This window comes from Cucumis sativus, unplaced genomic scaffold, assembly GCF_000004075.3.
Source record: "Cucumis sativus cultivar 9930 unplaced genomic scaffold, Cucumber_9930_V3 scaffold112, whole genome shotgun sequence".
NCBI classification, from domain to species: domain Eukaryota; kingdom Viridiplantae; phylum Streptophyta; class Magnoliopsida; order Cucurbitales; family Cucurbitaceae; genus Cucumis; species Cucumis sativus.
The window spans coordinates 40677-61455 of NW_022279518.1; the positions used below are offsets into that span (position 1 = coordinate 40677).

The 20779-nt window shown below is 36.5% G+C and overlaps 1 protein-coding gene and 2 long non-coding RNA genes across 3 annotated transcripts; 1 reads left to right on the top strand and 2 right to left on the bottom strand.

Annotated features, from left to right (window-relative positions):
• Nucleotides 1-9438: 9438 nt before the first annotated feature.
• LOC116405498 lies at nt 9439-10565 on the bottom strand. Its single transcript, XR_004218641.1, has 3 exons — nt 10077-10565; nt 9717-9826; nt 9439-9493 (listed from the first exon to the last, which is right to left on the bottom strand). It is a non-coding gene; the product is annotated as an uncharacterized LOC116405498 (long non-coding RNA).
• Nucleotides 10566-12242: 1677 nt separating this feature from the next.
• LOC116405502 lies at nt 12243-13165 on the bottom strand. The gene is made up of 2 exons (XR_004218644.1): nt 12950-13165; nt 12243-12511 (listed from the first exon to the last, which is right to left on the bottom strand). It is a non-coding gene; the product is annotated as an uncharacterized LOC116405502 (long non-coding RNA).
• Nucleotides 13166-15411: 2246 nt separating this feature from the next.
• Nucleotides 15412-15930, top strand: LOC116405495 (pectinesterase inhibitor-like). Its single transcript, XM_031889477.1, has one exon. The coding sequence runs from the start codon at nt 15412-15414 to the stop codon at nt 15928-15930; it is 519 nt and encodes a 172-aa protein (XP_031745337.1).
• Nucleotides 15931-20779: the final 4849 nt, after the last annotated feature.

Sequence of the window (20779 nt, forward strand, 5' to 3'; positions counted from 1 at the left end):
AATGATAGATCAAACATCTGTTTTTCCATTCAAAACGTTAAAAAGGATAAGTTTTTAATAAGGAATGTTGAAATGGAAAAAACTAATTACCTATTATGGTGTACAGTCTGGATGCAAGCATATGCAAATTTCTTAACTCTCTAATCCACTAAGGCCTTGTTAAGTACATAATCCTTGCTAGCGAAAATGCTCAACATATCCCCTATATATGTAAGAGAGAGAAAGGTAAGAAAGTACTAACACTAAGAGATATGTGCTATCAATTAGAACACTTTAAGATGATATTATCAATTAGAAAACCAAGCATAAAGCAACATAAGGGAAAATAACAAACAAGGGCACCACAGTGGTTCAGAAACCAATCAATATTTTCATTTGTCACTTTTATAATAATTTCCCAAGGGAAAATCCTCATAACAAGCCTCGTTTTCCCCCTACTATGGAACGAGGAGGATTCCTCCTCATTTCAAAGCCCTCGTCAAACTCAATGCTAAGTTTGACTGCTCCCTTCGGAGTGACAACAAGCCTTGTTTTCCCCCTAATGTGGATCGGGGAGGATTCCTCCTCTTTTCAAAGCCCTCATCAAACTCGATGCTAAGTTTAGAACGCTAAGAGTAGGTGGTTTGGTTTTGGTTAGGCCAAAAGTAAAGTTTTCTGCTAAAAGCTCTGATAGTTAGGGAACTCAACACATTCTACTTGACCGAACCAAGTTGGATCTTTGTTTTTTTATGGGATTTTTCTAATGTATATTGCATGTGTTGTTTGTTTTTTTATAGCTCTTGATTGTCTAACCTTTTTACGTTTTGCATTTGCATGTCTCTCTTTTGTTTCTTTGGTATGCAATGTGGTAACAAGGTCTTGCTAGAACCGGTGGGCTAACCTTTCTATGGTTCTAAACTTAGTTTCTAAGTTTGACTGCTCCCTTCGGAGTGACAACAAGCCTCGTTTTCCCCCTACTATGGAACGGGGAGGATTCCTCCTCTTTTCAAAGCCCTCGTCAAACTCAATGCTAAGTTTGACTGCTCCCTTCGGAGTGACAACAAGCCTTGTTTTCCCCCTAATGTGGATCGGGGAGGATTCCTCCTCTTTTCAAAGCCCTCATCAAACTCGATGCTAAGTTTAGAACGCTAAGAGTAGGTGGTTTGGTTTTGGTTAGGCCAAAAGTAAAGTTTTCTGCTAAAAGCTCTGATAGTTAGGGAACTCAACACATTCTACTTGACCGAACCAAGTTGGATCTTTGTTTTTTTATGGGATTTTTCTAATGTATATTGCATGTGTTGTTTGTTTTTTTATAGCTCTTGATTGTCTAACCTTTTTACGTTTTGCATTTGCATGTCTCTCTTTTGTTTCTTTGGTATGCAATGTGGTAACAAGGTCTTGCTAGAACCGGTGGGCTAACCTTTCTATGGTTCTAAACTTAGTTTCTAAGTTTGACTGCTCCCTTCGGAGTGACAACAAGCCTCGTTTTCCCCCTACTATGGAACGGGGAGGATTCCTCCTCTTTTCAAAGCCCTCGTCAAACTCAATGCTAAGTTTGACTGCTCCCTTCGGAGTGACAACAAGCCTTGTTTTCCCCCTAATGTGGATCGGGGAGGATTCCTCCTCTTTTCAAAGCCCTCATCAAACTCGATGCTAAGTTTAGAACGCTAAGAGTAGGTGGTTTGGTTTTGGTTAGGCCAAAAGTAAAGTTTTCTGCTAAAAGCTCTGATAGTTAGGGAACTCAACACATTCTACTTGACCGAACCAAGTTGGCTCTTTGTTTTTTTATGGGATTTTTCTAATGTATATTGCATGTGTTGTTTGTTTTTTTTATAGCTCTTGATTGTCTAACCTTTTTACGTTTTGCATTTGCAAGTCTCTCTTTTTTTTCTTTGGTATGCAATGTGGTAAAAGGTTTTGCTAGAACCGGTGGGCTAACCTTTCTATGGTTCTAAACTTAGTTTCTAAGTTTGACTGCTCCCTTCGGAGTGACAACAAGCCTCGTTTTCCCCCTACTATGGAACGGGGAGGATTCCTCCTCTTTTCAAAAGCCCTCGTCAAACTCAATGCTAAGTTTGACTGCTCCCTTCGAGTGACAACAAGCCTTGTTTTCCCCCTAATGTGGATCGGGGAGGATTCCTCCTCTTTTCAAAGCCCTCATTAAGCTCGATGCTAAGTTTAGAACGCTAAGAGTAGGTGGTTTGGTTTTGGTTAGGCCAAAAGTAAAGTTTTCTTTTAAAAGCTCTGATAGTTAGGGAACTCAAAACATTCTACTTGACCGAACCAAGTTGCTCTTTGTTTTTTTATGGGATTTTTCTAATGTATATTGCATGGGTTGTTTGTTTTTTTATAGCTCTTGATTGTCTCACCTTTTTACGTTTTGCATTTGCAAGTCTCTCTTTTGTTTCTTTGGTATGCATGTGGTAACAAGGTCTTGTTAGAACCGGTGGCTAACCTTTCTATGGTTCTAAACTTAGTTTCTAAGTTTGACTGCTCCCTTCGGAGTGACAACAAGCCTCGTTTTCCCCTACTATGGAACGGGGAGGATTCCTTCTCTTTTCAAAGCCCTCATCAAACTCGATGCTATGTTTAGAACTCTAAGAGTAGGTGGTTTGGTTTTGGTTAGGCCAAAAGTAAAGTTTTCTCCTAAAAGCTCTGATAGTTAGGGAACTCAACACATTCTACTCGATCGAACCAAGTTGGCTCTTTGCTTTTTTATGGGATTTTTCTAATGTATATTGCATGTGTTGTTTGTTTGTTTATAGCTCTTGATTGTCTAACCTTTTTACGTTTTGGATTTGTGAGTCTCTCTTTTGTTTCTTTGGTATGCAATGTGGTAACAAGGTCTTGCTAGAACCGGTGGGCTAACCTTTCTATGGTTCTAAACTTAGTTTCTAAGTTTGACTGCTCCCTTCGGAGTGACAACAAGCCTTGTTTTCCCCCTAATGTGGATCGGGGAGGATTCCTCCTCTTTTCAAAGCCCTCATCAAACTCGATGCTAAGTTTAGAACGCTAAGAGTAGGTGGTTTGGTTTTGGTTAGGCCAAAAGTAAAGTTTTCTGCTAAAAGCTCTGATAATTAGGGAACTCAACACATTCTACTTGACCGAACCAAGTTGGCTCTTTGCTTTTTTATGGGACTTTTCTAATGTATATTGCATGTGTTGTTTGTTTTTTTATAGCTCTTGATTGTCTAACCTTTTTACGTTTTGCATTTGCATGTCTCTCTTTTGTTTCTTTGGTATGCTATGTGGTAACAAGGTCTTGCTAGAACCGGTGGGCTAACCTTTCTATGGTTCTAAACTTAGTTTCTAAGTTTGACTGCTCCCTTCGAAGTGACAACAAGCCTCGTTTTCCCCCTACTATGGAACGGGAAGGATTCCTCTTCTTATCAAAGCCCTCGTCAAACTCAATGCTAAGTTTGACTGCTCCCTTCGGAGTGACAACAAGCCTTGTTTTCCCCCTATTGTGGATCGGGAGGATTCCTCCTCTTTTCAAAGCTCATCAAACTCTATGCTAAGTTTAAAACACTAAGAGTAGGTGGTTTGGTTTTAATTAGGCCAAAAGTAAAGTTTTCTGCCAAAAGCTCTGATAGTTAGGGAACTCAACACATTCTACCTGACCGAACAAGTTGGCTCTTTGTTTTTTTATGGGAATTTTCTAATGTATATTGCATGTGTTGTTTGTTTTTTTATAGCTCTTGATTGTCTAACCTTTTTACGTTTTGCATTTGCAAGTCTCTCTTTTGTTTCTTTGGTATGCAATGTGGTAACAAGGTCTTGCTAGAACCGGTGGGCTAACCTTTCTATGGTTATAAACTTAGTTTCTAAGTTTGACTGCTCCCTTCGGAGTGACAACAAGCCTCGTTTTCCCCCTACTATGGAACGGGGAGGACTCCTCCTCTTTTCAAAGCCCTCGTCAAACTCAATGCTAAGTTTGACTGCTCCTTCGAGTGACAACAAGCCTTGTTTTCCCCCTAATGTGGATCGGGGAGGATTCCTCGTCTTTTCAAAGCCCTCATCAAGCTCGATGCTAAGTTTAGAACGCTAAGAGTAGGTGGTTTGGTTTTGGTTAGGCCAAAAGTAAAGTTTTCTGCTAAAAGCTCTGATAGTTAGGGAACTCAACACATTCTACTTGACCGAACCAAGTTGGCTCTTTGCTTTTTTATGGGACTTTTTCTAATGTATATTGCATGTGTTGTTTGTTTTTTATAGCTCTTGATTGTCTAACCTTTTTACGTTTTGCATTTTCATGTCTCTCTTTTGTTTCCTTGGTATGCAATGTGGTAACAAGGTCTTGCTAGAACCGGTGGGCTAACCTTTCTATGGTTCTAAACTTAGTTTCTAAGTTTGACTGCTCCATTCGAAGTGACAACAAGCCTCGTTTTCCCCCTACTATGGAACGGGAAGGATTCCTCCTCTTATCAAAGCCCTCGTCAAACTCAATGCTAAGTTTGACTGCTCCCTTCGGAGTGACAACAAGCCTTGTTTTCCCCCTAATGTGGATCGGGGAGGATTCCTCCTCTTTTCAAAGCCCTCATCAAACTCTATGCTAAGTTTAAAACACTAAGAGTAGGTGGTTTGGTTTTAATTAGGCCAAAAGTAAAGTTTTCTGCCAAAAGCTCTGATAGTTAGGGAACTCAACACATTCTACCTGACCGAACCAAGTTGGCTCTTTGTTTTTTTATGGGAATTTTCTAATGTATATTGCATGTGTTGTTTGTTTTTTTATAGCTCTTGATTGTCTAACCTTTTTACGTTTTGCATTTGCAAGTCTCTCTTTTGTTTCTTTGGTATGCAATGTGGTAACAAGGTCTTGCTAGAACCGGTGGGCTAACCTTTCTATGGTTCTAAACTTAGTTTCTAAGTTTGACTGCTCCTTCGGAGTGACAACAAGCCTCGTTTTCCCCCTACTATGGAACGGGGAGGACTCCTCCTCTTTTCAAAGCCCTCGTCAAACTCAATGCTAAGTTTGACTGCTCCCTTCGGAGTGACAACAAGCCTTGTTTTCCCCCTAATGTGGACCGGAGAGGATTCCTCCTCTTTTCAAAGCCCTCATCAAGCTCGATGCTAAGTTTAGAACGCTAAGAGTAGGTGGTTTGGTTTTGGTTAGGCCAAAAGTAAAGTTTTCTGCTAAAAGCTCTGATAGTTAGGGAACTCAAAACATTCTACTTGACCGAACCAAGTTGGCTCTTTGTTTTTTTATGGGATTTTTCTAATGTATATTGCATGGGTTGTTTGTTTTTTTATAGCTCTTGATTGTCTCACCTTTTTACGTTTTGCATTTGCAAGTCTCTCTTTTGTTTCTTTGGTATGCAATGTGGTAACAAGGTCTTGTTAGAACGGTGGGCTAACCTTTCTATGGTTCTAAACTTAGTTTCTAAGTTTGACTGCTCCCTTCGGAGTGACAACAAGCCTCGTTTTCCCCCTACTATGGAACGGGGAGGATTCCTCCTCTTTTCAAAGCCCTCATCAAACTCGATGCTATGTTTAGAACTCTAAGAGTAGGTGGTTTGGTTTTGGTTAGGCCAAAAGTAAAGTTTTCTCCTAAAAGCTCTGATAGTTAGGGAACTCAACACATTCTACTCGACCGAACCAAGTTGGCTCTTTGCTTTTTTATGGGATTTTTCTAATGTATATTGCATGTGTTGTTTGTTTGTTTATAGCTCTTGATTGTCTAACCTTTTTACGTTTTGCATTTGCAAGTCTCTCTTTTGTTTCTTTGGTATGCAATGTGGTAACAAGGTCTTGCTAGAACCGGTGGGGCTAACCTTTCTATGGTTCTAAAACTTAGTTTCTAAGTTTGACTGCTCCCTTCGGAGTGACAACAAGCCTTGTTTTCCCCCTAATGTGGATCGGGGAGGATTCCTCTCTCTTTTCAAAGCCCTCATCAAACTTGATGCTAAGTTTAGAACCTAAGAGTAGGTGGTTTGGTTTGGTTAGGCAAAATGTAAAGTTTTCTGCTAAAAGCTCTGATAGTTAGGGAACTCAACACATTCTACTTGACCGAACCAAGTTGGCTCTTTGCTTTTTTATGGGATTTTTCTAATGTATATTGCATGTGTTGTTTGTTTTTTTATAGCTCTTGATTGTCTAACCTTTTTACGTTTTGCATTTGCATGTCTCTCTTTTGTTTCTTTGGTATGCAATGTGGTAACAAGGTCTTGCTAGAACCGGTGGCTAACCTTTCTATGGTTCTAAACTTAGTTTCTAAGTTTGACTGCTCCCTTCGAAGTGACAACAAGCCTCGTTTTCCCCCTACTATGGAACGGGAAGGATTCCTCCTCTTATCAAAGCCCTCGTCAAACTCAATGCTAAGTTTGACTGCTCCCTTCGGAGTGACAACAAGCCTTGTTTTCCCCCTATTGTGGATCGGGGAGGATTCCTCCTCTTTTCAAAGCCCTCATCAAACTCTATGCTAAGTTTAAAACGCTAAGAGTAGGTGGTTTGGTTTTGGTTAGGCCAAAAGTAAAGTTTTCTGCTAAAAGCTCTGATAGTTAGGGAACTCAACACATTCTACTTGACCGAACCAAGTTGGCTCTTTGTTTTTTATGGGATTTTTCTAATGTATATTGCATGTGTTGTTTGTTTTTTATAGCTCTTGATTGTCTAACCTTTTTACGTTTTGCATTTGCAAGTCTCTCTTTTGTTTCTTTGGTATGCAATGTGGTAACAAGGTCTTGCTAGAACCGGTGGGCTAACCTTTCTATGGTTCTAAACTTAGTTTCTAAGTTTGACTGCTCCCTTCGGAGTGACAACAAGCCTCGTTTTCCCCTACTATGGAACGGGGAGGATTCCTCTTTTCAAAGCCCTCGTCAAACTCAATGCTAAGTTTGACTGCTCCCTTCGGAGTGACAACAAGCCTTGTTTTCCCCCTAATGTGGATCGGGGAGGATTCCTCCTCTTTTCAAAGCCCTCATCAAACTCGATGCTAAGTTTAGAACGCTAAGAGTAGGTGGTTTGGTTTTGGTTAGGCCAAAAGTAAAGTTTTCTGCTAAAAGCTCTGATAGTTAGGGAACTCAACACATTCTACTTGACCGAACCAAGTTGGCTCTTTGTTTTTTTATGGGATTTTTCTAATGTATATTGCATGTGTTGTTTGTTTTTTATAGCTCTTGATTGTCTAACCTTTTTACGTTTTGCATTTGCAAGTCTCTCTTTTGTTTCTTTGGTATGCAATGTGGTAACAAGGTCTTGCTAGAACCGGTGGCTAACCTTTCTATGGTTCTAAACTTAGTTTCTAAGTTTGACTGCTCCCTTCGGAGTGACAACAAGCCTCGTTTTCCCCCTACTATGGAACGGGGAGGATTCCTCCTCTTTTCAAAGCCCTCATCAAACTCGATGCTAAGTTTAGAACTCTAAGAGTAGGTGGTTTGGTTTTGGTTAGGCCAAAAGTAAAGTTTTCTGCTAAAAGCTCTGATAGTTAGGGAACTCAACACATTCTACTTGACCGAACCAAGTTGGCTCTTTGCTTTTTTATGGGATTTTTCTAATGTATATTGCATGTGTTGTTTGTTTTTTTATAGCTCTTGATTGTCTAACCTTTTTACGTTTTGCATTTGCAAGTCTCTCTTTTGTTTCTTTGGTATGCAATGTGGTAACAAGGTCTTGCTAGAACCGTGGGCTAACCTTTCTATGGTTCTAAACTTAGTTTCTAAGTTTGACTGCTCCCTTCGGAGTGACAACAAGCCTCGTTTTCCCCCTACTATGGAACGGGGAGGATTCCTCCTCTTTTCAAAGCCCTCGTCAAACTCAATGCTAAGTTTGACTGCTCCCTTCGAGTGACAACAAGCCTTGTTTTCCCCCTAATGTGGATCGGGGAGGATTCCTCCTCTTTTCAAAGCCCTCATCAAACTCGATGCTAAGTTTAGAACGCTAAGAGTAGGTGGTTTGGTTTTGGTTAGGCCAAAAGTAAAGTTTTCTGCTAAAAGCTCTGATAGTTAGGGAACTCAACACATTCTACTTGACCGAACCAAGTTGGCTCTTTGCTTTTTTATGGATTTTCTAATGTATATTGCATGTGTTGTTTGTTTTTTTATAGCTCTTGATTGTCTAACTTTTTACGTTTTGCATTTGCAAGTCTCTCTTTTTTTCTTTGGTATGCAATGTGGTAACTAGGTCTTGCTAGAACCGGTGGGCTAACCTTTCTATGGTTCTACATTTAGTTACTAATTAAGTTTGATTGCTCCCTTCGAAGTGACAATAAGTTTTGTTAATGTCGACCCTTTTCTAAAGGGATTTAGTTCATTGTGGCTAGACAAGAGGCTTCTAACTCATGTTTGACAAGACAAATTTGTTAAAACCATCCCAGTTTCTAAAGAGTGCCTCCTATCCTTTTTTACTCTATCTAGGCTAGGTTTGGACTAAGTGCATCATAGGTAAGTCACGACAAAGCAACAAAGGAAGACAAAGCTAGAAAAGTATCCATGCACTTATTTATTATACATGCAATCAAGCATTCACAACACACATACCATTTTCTCAATCATGCATTCACATCTCAATAAGAAATAGCTAAAAGGAGCTTAAAACAAAAAAGACAGCAGCTTATGCTCAAATTTCAGCACATATACTCATCAAAATTCAGAATTTCACATCATAAACCCGAGCTCAGTGCTCAAGGGTTGCCAATCATGCTTTTTATGCAAGATCTAATTAAGCTAAGAAGGTATAATGCTCATTATTGTATGGAAAGAATTCTGAAAAATTTTGAAATTTGGGCAAAATTTGAACCCCCAAGTTTACACTAAACATGCAAGCTAAGCAAGCTATTACCCACACCCACTCAAAAAATTGCTTTTTCTGTCCTAAAAGCTTTTGAAAATCAAAGTAAATGGAGAAAAATAAGGGGGGAACTTTGGACTCCCCTGGAAGGATCGACATCCTTGACTTTGGTTTGAAGCTTGCATGGATAAACCTTTTCATTCATTTTTCATTGATTATTCATCCTTGTTCCTGAAAATCAAAGGAAATTCTCTCAATTTTATATATTACTAAAATTAGGATACATATAAGTCTTAACTAGTCTAATAGCACCCTCCATTCATCTTCCCCTACACTGGCTATGGTATCAAAATTTTCAATTAAGTAATACGTCTACTAACGAACTTGAAAACAAAACACATCACACTAAAAAACACAAACATCACTTTAACCCAACAGAAGCAACTCTTTTTACCCTTGCACTCACTATCACATTACTATCATGTTTGTCAACTGTCAAACTAACTCTTTTAAGTTATTTAGTGTGACTACAAAGTTATGAACACCATAATCTTAATTAAAACCTTTTAATAAACAAATGCCAAGTTACTACTCAAGAATGGCAAGGAATTCAAAAAACATGACAGCTATCCTAATTGGTTGAAAATGAGAAAAAGAAAGTTAGCCAGACAACCTGTTTGGACTACAAAGCCAGCAGATACGATTCCTCAAATTTGACCATTCACTCTCCATACTCTACAAGTCTTCAAGCACATGATGCTGCCTTCTTTCAGATGAGCAACATCATTCCGATCTTAACAGTCAGAAGAGCAAATCAAATCAATCCTAGCATATTCACAAATCACAACTAAAAAGTACAAACATTACAAAATAAAACATGCAGCGATATCAACAAGCATTCTGATAAATAATTAGCCAACTAATTGACATTACAAAATAAATAAAGAAAAAAATCATTGGAAAGATCACTGCTTAAATGAAATTTGAAATATCTCCCAATAGTTTTGATCGGTTACCCGAGTTGTGAGAGTGGTCGGTTGATATTGCGTGCTTCCTTCAAGCGCTCCCCAGCTGCACCTGTTAGCTTCTGCCTCCGGAACCAGCTACTTAAACCATCTGCCAGTCTCTGCATAATAAAATGATTATGAGCCTAAATTTTACAAGTACCAGTCCGTTGAATATAGAAACGTGATACTCATGCTTTTCCATCCTAAACAACAGAACTATCTGCACTTCGATTTACAAATTCATTGCCTTTTTCCGACAGTGCCACAACTGTTAGTTGTTACAGGTATACTTCTTTTATTTATTTATTTATTTATACTAAATTCAATAATACCATATTCCAGATATTAGCAACATTATTTTAGCATTACCTTGGATCGGGATTCAACAACACAGGTAAAAAAAGCAGTATGTGATAGCGAACTCTCAGGAACGGTCGGGTTAGAAGAGGGAGGCCTAGGTGGAAGCGGGCTCTTCAGGATTTGGAATCGAAAACCGATCTGAGGGTGGAGAATTTTCTTTGGAAGACTTGGGTTTCCGAGGGGGTCTGCGGCCCTTGATTTCGGCACCGTTAAGGCTAGAAGAAGAAGAAAGTGGTGGATCGACGAGATGGGTATGTCGCAAGATAGAGTTTCTTGGCTGCTTCACGTTAGAGAGGAAGAGCGAAATTTTGGAGGTATAGGAAGAGCGAAACGGAATTTGAGAGATAGGAAATCGCAGGGTTTGAGGAAGACGAAGAAGAGAAGGGGAGATGAGAGGCAGAGTAAACCGATCGAGAAGAAAAAGGGGAAAGAAATTTGAAATAAAAGAGACCGTTGAGGTTGAAGAAGAGGGGAAAGAAAATTGACCGTGGAGGAGAGTTATTTAATTTTTGGATTAAATATTTTCTATGAAAATTAAAAAAGAAAAAGTTAAAAGGCAAATATTTTCTACTTTTTTTTATTATTTATTCTATGAAAATTCAATAATAAAAAAGCATCTATATTTGCTTTTGGTATGGTTCACATTTTTATTTATTTGACAAAAATCTAACTAAATTATCATTCATTTTGACCTAATATTGCAAATATAAATTTATATTTTGCATCTTAACTACTCTTTGGCATTTATAATATCATTGTTCCACACCTCAATTTTTTTATTGTTGTCAAAAATAAACCTAATCCAAAATGAATTAGCAAATTAGGGAATAAATGTAATCATTGTTTTTGGGAGTTTGAGTTCGACCGTGATTATTGTTGAATAATTTTATTTGGGATGCAAGTTTTTCACTTAGACATGGACATTTTGCTATTTTAGCAATTTAAATTTAAATTTTTCTTTTATCAAAAGTAAACCTCTTGTTTTAATGTTTTTCTGGTCATCCCTTTTAAATACAACTAATGACAAATGAATATAACAATTAAGAAATTCGTAGATATATAACAACATTTTAAACTAATTGCTGCAGTTATTTTAAATCACATATGTCATTCGCTTATAAGCATAAGAGTCTATTAACGATATAAATCTATCACAAATATATTTTGCTACATTTACAATTTTTAAAAGATATTGTTATATACTTAATTATTATTCATAAAATTGCTAATCCATTATACTTACCCTAAGTTAAATGAATAATGTCAAAAGTAAGTTTACTACGAAGGTAATTTGTGTGACCCTTTTATCCTAATGTAGGAAGTTTGTTCCACTCCATACCATTATTGAACTAAGAAGATTAAGTGTGTATTAGTATGTTTAAACAAGTATAATTATAGCAAATTCTATGAGTGATATATTTATATTAGCAATACAATATGTGTTACATATGCAAATATTTTGTATCTAATCGTTGTATTTGCAATTAACTCCATTAAAATATACAAATATAAACATAACTCTTTAACCTGAGTTTAGCTAGGATCACAAACTACAAAAAGAAAGTATGGAATATATTTAATTTGTTTTTTTTTTCTTTGAAGAAAATTTGGTGTGTAGCACATTATATATTTTTCTTTCCTTTAAAAAACAGTATTGATCTTATAATATACGGCCTTGCACAATGTATTCACCATAAAGATCATATAATTGTAGAGATGTATAGAAGGTCTGATAAACAACATAAACGAAAAGTTCTAATCCTTGAAATTGTAAACATTACCCATATCCTACAATAAAAGTCACATCAACTTGATATTTGTTGAAATTTAACAAAAATGAAAAGAAAGCAACGATAAACCAATGACGATGGAAGAAGATACAGTTTTCAAACACAACCAGCTATCCAAATTATTCATAATATGGTATTAGAAAATATATTGCAATTTGTAACCTCATAAGTTTATAAACAGAGTAAAAATTAAAGGAAATTTTTTTATCAAGCTTATATTAGGACTTTATACTACTTATATGTAATTCTTAAGTTTTCTTCTTTTAGCTATAAAAGACACAAATTAAGAAAAAAAAATGACTTGATTGTCCATGTAAAGTTATGCCCCAACTTTTTTCTTCTAACTTAAGAAAAGGAACACCAACAAATATCTATCCCCATAAACTAAAAAGCATAGGAAAATGATAGTAAAAGTAAAATCAACTTTTTCTGTTATCTTTTTCCTTCATTCATTTACTTCTAATTGAAAATAAACCAAAAGTCTAAAACCGATCAAATTATTGAAAACGAAAAAACAAGAAACATAACAGTGTGGAGAGGTAGTTATTATCAAGTATTTGATTTTGTTTAATAGATTCCAGTTGTGACAACCACAACAATTGTATGCATGAAGTTCATCATTCAAACAGATTCTGACAACAAATTTCAACACATCTGCAAGGCGAAAGAAGATAGGAATTAGGATAACAAGGTAATTAGAACACTGAAATAAATTTTAAAAATAATTTTATTGCCGATTGCTACTATAAGCATAATTATCTGCTTGTATAATTGTCTTGCATGATCTGACAAATACATTATGGTATTTGATATTCCATTCAGGTTGTATCTTGCATGTTACCAACAAAATCATGTGCTTAGTGATAAATTACTCTTAGACTGAGAAATACTCGAAAAAAAATCAAGAGTAACAACTCTTAGTTTCCCAGAAAAATTGAAACAAAATCATGACAAACCAACAACAAGAACTTCATAAACTTGTCTGATGAAAGCAACTCAAGAACAGTCTCAATGCAGATCATACATGAGTTCTTTGCTAAATATTTCCAAAGGCTAAAAAGAGTTAAGGAAAAAAAGAAAAACAATAATTACCTGTAATTTTCGTTGGTTCATGATCTTCTCTTGTCATTCCCTCACTTTAATCTCATAACTGAAAAGGAAAAGAGGAGGGAGGGGTGATTAAACTCATGCATGTACATAATGTCGAAACCAGCAAAATTACCACCCTATTAACTATGAAAGTCTGGTTGTGGTCGAAGTAGGGTGAAAGTCAGTGTAGATTAGGATAGATGTCACCGTGAAGCTCACTGTCGGTTGGGGAAGAACATAAAAATTGACTTTTTTCTTTTATAACAGGCTGGGGGGAACTGGCTGGCAAGGAGGAAGTGACATGCTACCACTAGGTTGTGTTAGGTGTGAACAATGGACAATGGTGGCTAGAAGTGAGGGAAGGGCTTTGTCAAAGGGTCGTGCAGGGCTGAACTCCAACTGTCCAATATTAGTTTGTTCGCTTACTTTCTTTGTTTCACCCATATCAATGTCTGCAAAAATTCCCACAATATATAGAAATGGAAATAAAGATCCTTAAGTTCTTTGAGAAAAATCATAAATATAGCCACAAAATTTCTCCAATTATTTGTTACTTAAAAAAGTATAGAAATTGTCAACCAAGCTCAACTAACGCCTGTATGTATGTACTTAGAACCAAGAGGTCTCGGGTTTAAATCCCTCTACCCCGAATTTGTACTCATAAAAAGAAAAATACATAAATTGTATGAATGAGGTGCACATTCACGTAATTTATACGATGATGTGAGAAATGCTATGATTGTAATGGATGCTCATAGTTTGGCTCGTAGCAATAGAAAAGCCCGAATCTTATTCTCAAGTTGAGTCCTTTCTTCAGTGCAAAAAATGTGGTTTCCTGTCGGCTTGGGGAAAGATCAATTGCTGTCTCCACCTTGTTGACATTTCGCCCTGCATAATTATTGACAACGAGAAATAAATAGAAAGGTTATTCTACCATTTTTTTGGTTTTATGAGAACAAATTCAGAGAGCTAATTGCAAGCAATATTTGAAGTAAAGTTACACCTCCTGCGCCCCAGATCTTGCAGTAGTCAGTTCAATGTCCTTCGGATCAATCACTACTTCAACTTCATCTGCCTAGATGCAATAATAACATAAGCTCAACAAATCAAGATAAACATAGCTGATCAAGATGCAAATGCAACGGAGAACAAAGTCAAATAAGAGAAATTATCATATCCAAATTGTTAACACTCCTACAGAGAAACAGTACGAACACTATGAATATCAACTATATATAAGGATAACTGTATAGTAATGCACTTGGATTTTCATGTTAAGGCACTAGTGTGATATGACAGAACATTTTAATCGGCCACTCCACATTAATCCATCATCTAGGTATTTTTAACAGAGAGATAGCTTTTCACATTATAATTGTTAATGGCAAAAATGGAGCACAATAGCATATCAGGGACCTATAAAGGAAATGGGGAAAGAATTAACATTAGACAACTGTCCAGGACAAACTTAGCAAATTCAGGTAATATTCTACCACACATTAGTCTGATTAACGCATGCAATTCTTATTTGACAAGTATCAGACAGTTCTTATTTCACAATTTATAGTGAACTTATGGAATAGTTTACCTCTAGCATGATGACTACTGTAGTCGTAGAAGTATGCATACGGCCCTGTGTTTCTGTTTGAGGAACACGTTGAACTCAATGAAAACCAGACTCTTATTTCGATTTACTGTAGACACGTTATCCTTTGATTTCTGTCACATAAGTTTCGTGTCCCCCCTTTTCAGCCAGAAAAGTAAACAACGAAAATTCTTCAATATATATACAGAAAGCACTAGGATATTGACTTCTGGGATGTCTGGAGGCACATACCTTAGAACTTGAAACAGGGAAAAACTTCCATGAATTCCGCTCACTGTATTTCTGGTACATACGGACATGTTATATAATTGGAAAAAATGAGTTAGAGAAGAAGAAACGACAATGTAGAAAAATGTATTTGAGAAAAGAAGGGGGTAAAATCAAAGCAGGACAGGAACGGAAGAGACATCAGAGTTTGGACTATGTAACTTGTAAGTTTTACAAAGCCTAACTATCCTATTCACTGTTCAATTTTCTATACACTTATAAGGCCTAAATTGTTGGTAAGAAAAGATTGGAGCATAGGTCACCTCTAATGGATTGATGAGAAAATTCAAAATTTAACATCTTAGTCGTATCTTTTGAATAAAAATAAAAATAAAGCCCATCTTAGTTGTAATTATGTAAAAAAAAAAAAAAAGACAATTAATGTGATTATTCATGAATTGATTTGGGTGGGCTATTTCAAGATAAAAGTACCAAACAAAAGACTAGAATGGGTTATTTAGTTATGTAATCACAACTGCCATTTCTCCTCCATAAGAAAAACAAACAATTTCTCTAAATTTCATCTATATATATATGTATTTATCAAATGAATCATATCAATAAGGACGGGAAACAACAAAGAAAAATTAAAATGGCCAATAACTCTTGTCTCATTATTATCTCTCTCGTTGGAGTTCTTTCGTTCACCATCATTTCAAATGTGGCATCATCTAATGACGTCGTTTCCACCATCTGTCCAAAAACCTCAAATCCACAATTTTGTTCAAGTGTGTTGAAATCTGCGGGCACTACAAATCTAAAAGGCTTGGCTGTATACACCTTAAACCTTGCTCATACAAATGCTGAAAAATCTTTGACTCTAGCCAACTCACTGGCAAAAACCGCCACCAATCCTCAACTTAAGCAACGATATTCGTCTTGTGCTGAGAGCTATGATGAAGCTATTGGTGACATTGAAAATGCCCAAAAGGACTTGGCACTTGGGGACTTTAATGGTGTCAATATTGTAACTTCTGGTGCCATGACTAATATTGGTGACTGTCAGGATAAGTTCGCACAGCCGCCTAAGGATACATCGTTGCTTTTGAAGAATGGCAAGACTCTAAATGATATATGCAGCATTATTTTGGTTATATCCAATCTTCTTTGAAGGCTATGTACTTGAAGATTTTAATCAATAAATAAAATGAAGTTTAATTTTTAAAATAATAACATTACAGTGGGATGGTGATCGGAATTGATTACTTTGGTTAAAATTTAAAATTAGATAAAAAAATCAATTAATAGATAATTCCAACTAATCAAAATAACTAAATAAAAGACGAGATTTGAAAATATAATATCCTAATAGACACTAATAGACTTATATTAATAGATAATTTCCTGCCGATGAAAAATTACTAAAGTTGTACTATATTTTATAAATATTTTAAAACATTACATAAACACTAATTAAAGTTGGGTTTAGTAGCAAAAAGTTACAAATTTATGGACACCTTCTTTTAGGGAAAAAAATACAGAGTAATATTACCTTGACATGATGTAAACTAAATTTGTAATCAGCGTTGAAATCTCTACTATATTAAATGCGCTCGTGGAGAAAAAAATTATATACATCTATTTTATTCTTAAATTGTCGAAAAAAATTTATATTACTTTTTGTGATCTAACGTAGTTGTGACTTTTCTATTGTAAGTGTCCATTTTAATGTTTGGAAAGAAGATTTTTCCAATTTTTTAGTTTACAAAATAAAGTTCTATATTTTAAAAAATAAAACCTTATGTCGAATATGTGTAACTAATATTGATAGGATGTGACTAGTTGATCTTCGAGATACGATGCATTCTGTTTAGAGTGGAGATGGTTGCACACACATCAAATTGGTGCATTGATTCCTCCAAACTTACATGTAAAATGTACGTGTAAAAGAAAAACAAAATAAACTCTTGCAGTTACACATTAGAAAAAAAAAACGTCACGAAATCCCAAAGTTCAAAAGAAAACAAACACACACAAAAGGGGATTTAATTGATTCAAAGTAGTAACGAATGGTGAAAAATTGCATCATTTCTTGTGATTTCACATTGACATATTAGAATAAAAAATTATCGTATTCTATATATTACAATATTGGATCAAATATTAATACATTAATTCAATTATTTAATTACTACAACAATGAATTTCTTTTTCTTTTTTAAATAATAATTTTACCATTAATATTGTATAATATTTGTTTATTATATGCTAAAGCATATTTAAAAATTAAATAGAATTAAGATATTTCACGTGAATATGTGCACGTGTTTCAATTGAAAAGATTGAAACAATAGTCACAAATGATTTTTTCATAAAACAAAACATTTGTAACCAAATCTAAATATGCACTTTCATAATAAAGGACCAAAACTCATATTGCGTAGAATTGAGCATGGTTTAAATGAAATTATTAAGAAAATACTTACACTTTACACCAGGTTTTTTGGCAACATATATAGTGAGAAAACTCAAAATTTACCCTCTTACTTGTATCTTTTCAATAAAAAAGTGCATCTTAGTTGTAATTATGTCAAAATAAAATAAAAAAAAGAACCAGTCAATTAACATGGTTATTCATTAATTGATTTGGGTGAACTTTTTGAAGATAAAAATTCCCTATTCTGGTGGTTGAGGAGCTTTTCGATGAATTAAATGGAGCAAACTGGTTTTCAAAGATTGATTTAAAGGCGGGGTTCCATCAGATCAAAATGTGTGGAGAAGACATCGAAAAAACAGCATTTCGAACACATGATGGACACTATGAATTTATGGTTATGGCATTCGGCTTAACTAATGCCACATCCACTTTCCAAGCTCTAATGAACTCAATATTTAAACCATTTTTGCAGAAGTTCATATTAGTATTTTTCGACGACATACTAATCTACAGTGAGAACTTGGAAAATCATCTGAAGCACATTGGGTTAGCATTGGAAATCCTGAGAAAGAATGAGTTATATGCAAACCAGAAGAAGTGCAGCTTCGCGCAAGAACGTATTGATTATTTGGGTCATATCATTTCAGGACAAGAAGTTGAAGTGAACCCCGAGAAAATCAGAGCAATCAGGGAATGGCCTATACCCAGTAATATAAGAGAGGTACGAGGATTACTAGGCCTCACCTGTTACTAAAGAAAGTTCGTTCAGCACTATGGCTTCATTGTCGCACCATTGACTCAACTACTTAGGAAAGGGGGATTCCAGTGGACTGAGGAGTCTAAGGAGGCATTCCAACAACTACAGAATGCCATGATGACCCTGCCCGTTTTGGTGTTGCCTGATTTCAATGCCACCTTTGAAATGGAAACAGATGCATCGAGATATAGGGTAGGAGTCGTACTCGTCCAAGCCAAGCGCCCCATAGCATACTTTAGCCATACGTTAGCCTTAAGAGATAGGGCCAAGCCTGTATATGAAAGGGAATTAATGGCAGTAATCTTGCCTGTGCAACGATGGCGACCATATCTGTTGGAAAGAAAATTTATTGTGAAGACCGATCAGAAATCCTTGAAGTTCTTATTACAACAAAGAGTGATACAGCTTCAGTATCAGAAATGGGTAGCGAAGCTAACGGGATACTCATTTGAGGTGGTCTACAAACCCGGCTTGGAGAATAAAGCAGCAGACGCCTTGTCTTGGATGCCTCCTACAGTTAACCTCGGTAGCATAACAGCTCCTACATTGGTTGACATTCTGGTGATTAAAAAGGAAGTCGAAGCGGATGAAAAGTTGAGCAAAATAATGGAAGAACTACAAGCAATGGAAGAAGGAACAGAGGGTAAATTCTCCATCCGACAAGGTATGTTAAGATATAAGGATAAGTTTGTGCTGTCCAAAACATCTACATTGATACCCACAATCCTACATACTTACCATGATTCGGTACTTGGAGACCATTCTGGATTTTTATGCACATACAAACGACCAACTGGTGAGCTATATTGGGAAGGAATGAAGGCGGATGTTAAGAAGTATTGTGAGGAATGTGTAATATGTCAGAAGAACAACTCCCTAGCACTATCCCCCACCGGACTGCTGCTGTCCCTGGACAGTCCAAACAATATTTGGAGCGATATATCTATGGACTTTATCGAGGGCTTACCAAGATCGAATGGTTTCGAAGTCATCTTTGTAGTGGTGGACAGATTCAGCAAATATATTTGTTAAGGAGATTGTCCGACTTCATGGCTTTCCCAAATCGATAGTGTCCGACCGAGATAAGGTATTCTTGAGCAACTTTTGGCAAGAAATGTTCAAAATGGCAGGCACCCGATTAAATCGAAGCACCGCTTATCACCCTCAGTCGGATGGGAAAACTGAGGTGGTTAATAGGGGAGTGGAGACGTATCTGCGATGTTTTTGTGGAGAACGGCCTAAGGAATGGTCAAAATGGATACATTGGGCTGAATATTGGTACAACACTACTTTTTAGAGATCCGTAGGGGTCACTCCATTTCAGGCTATCTATGGACGTATGCCACCACCATTGATGTTTTATGGTGACCGGGACACTCCAAACACTACCTTAAACGAATAGCTCAAGGCATGAGTTGAAATTCTGGGAGTCCTAAAAGAACACTAATTCGTCGCACAGACAAGATGAAAAATAACGTAGACTTGAAGCGTCATGATGTGGAGTATGCAGTTGGCGATATGGTCTTCCTGAAGATTAGGCCCTATAGACAGATCTCATTACGACAAAAGAAAAATGAGAAACTATCCCCCAAGTTCTTTGGGCCTTATACGATTGTGGAACGCATCATACTGGTTGCGTATAAGCTAGAGTTGCCAGCATCCGCTTCCATCCATCCAGTGTTTCATGTGTCCCAACTCAAAAAAATGGTTGGTGATCATCAACTTGTACAGACAGACATGCTGCCTTACGTTACTGAAACTCACGAGTGGAAATCTATACCGGAGGAAATATTTGGGTACTCGAAGAATAAAAGAGGAAGCTGTGAGGTTTTGATTAAATGGCAAGGTCTCCCTCCTCATGAGGCAACGTGGGAAGATTATGACAAGCTCCAGTACAGCCTAGAAGCAAAAAGAAAGGCGTTAAACATAACACAGGCCGGCAAAATCATACTCAGAACAGAATATATTCTATACTGACATTATTTTAGATATGCTCAGAATCATGCTTCTGCCTCAAAAAGTCAAAATAAGCTAGAGAGAGAGAGAAAAAAAAAGAGAGATGAACAAAAGGATTTTGGAACTTCCTCTTTGTGAGTGTGTGTGTGTGGCAGCTGTAAATTAATTTCCTATGAGTTTCCTTAACACCCAAATGTTGTAGGGTCAAGCGGATTATCCCGTGAGATTAGTCGAGGGTGTGTGAGCTGGCCTAGACACTCACAAATATCAAGAAAAAGAAAACCTTGCCACCCATCCACTTTGCAACAAAGATTCATGAAATTAAGGGGTAAAAGGAAAAAGGTATAGAAGCGGATAGCATCTTGGCTTCTTATTAAAATGGAATAGTGTAACCAGACCTGGAATTTGTAAAGCATCCATCCCAGGTAATTCTTCCAATTTCAATCCTCCAACCCTCTTCCTAACACAAGTAAATTAGAGACAACTTATCAAATAGAAGACCAACAGTCAACATAGGAATAAAAGTGCACATTATCATGAGGTATGAACAAATAAATTAAAGATGTACATAAGTCGCTAAAATCATACTCAGAACAGAATATATTCTATACTGACATTATTTTAGATATGCTCAAAATCATGCTTTTGCCTCAAAAAGTCAAAATAAGTTAGAGAGAGAGAGAGAGAGAAAGAGAGATGTACCAAAGGATTTTGGAACTTCCTCTTTGTGAGTGTGTGTGTGTGTGGCAGCTGTAAATTAATTTCCTATGAGTTTCCTTACACCCAAATGTTGTAGGGTCAAGCGGATTATACCGTGAGATTAGTCGAGGGTGTGTGAGCTTGCCTAGACACTCACAAATATCAAGAAAA

What these genes read in the sequence shown, in the direction of transcription:
- LOC116405495 (XM_031889477.1), top strand. Translation starts at nt 15,412, where the DNA reads ATGGCCAATAACTCTTGTCTCATTATTATCTCTCTCGTTGGAGTTCTT.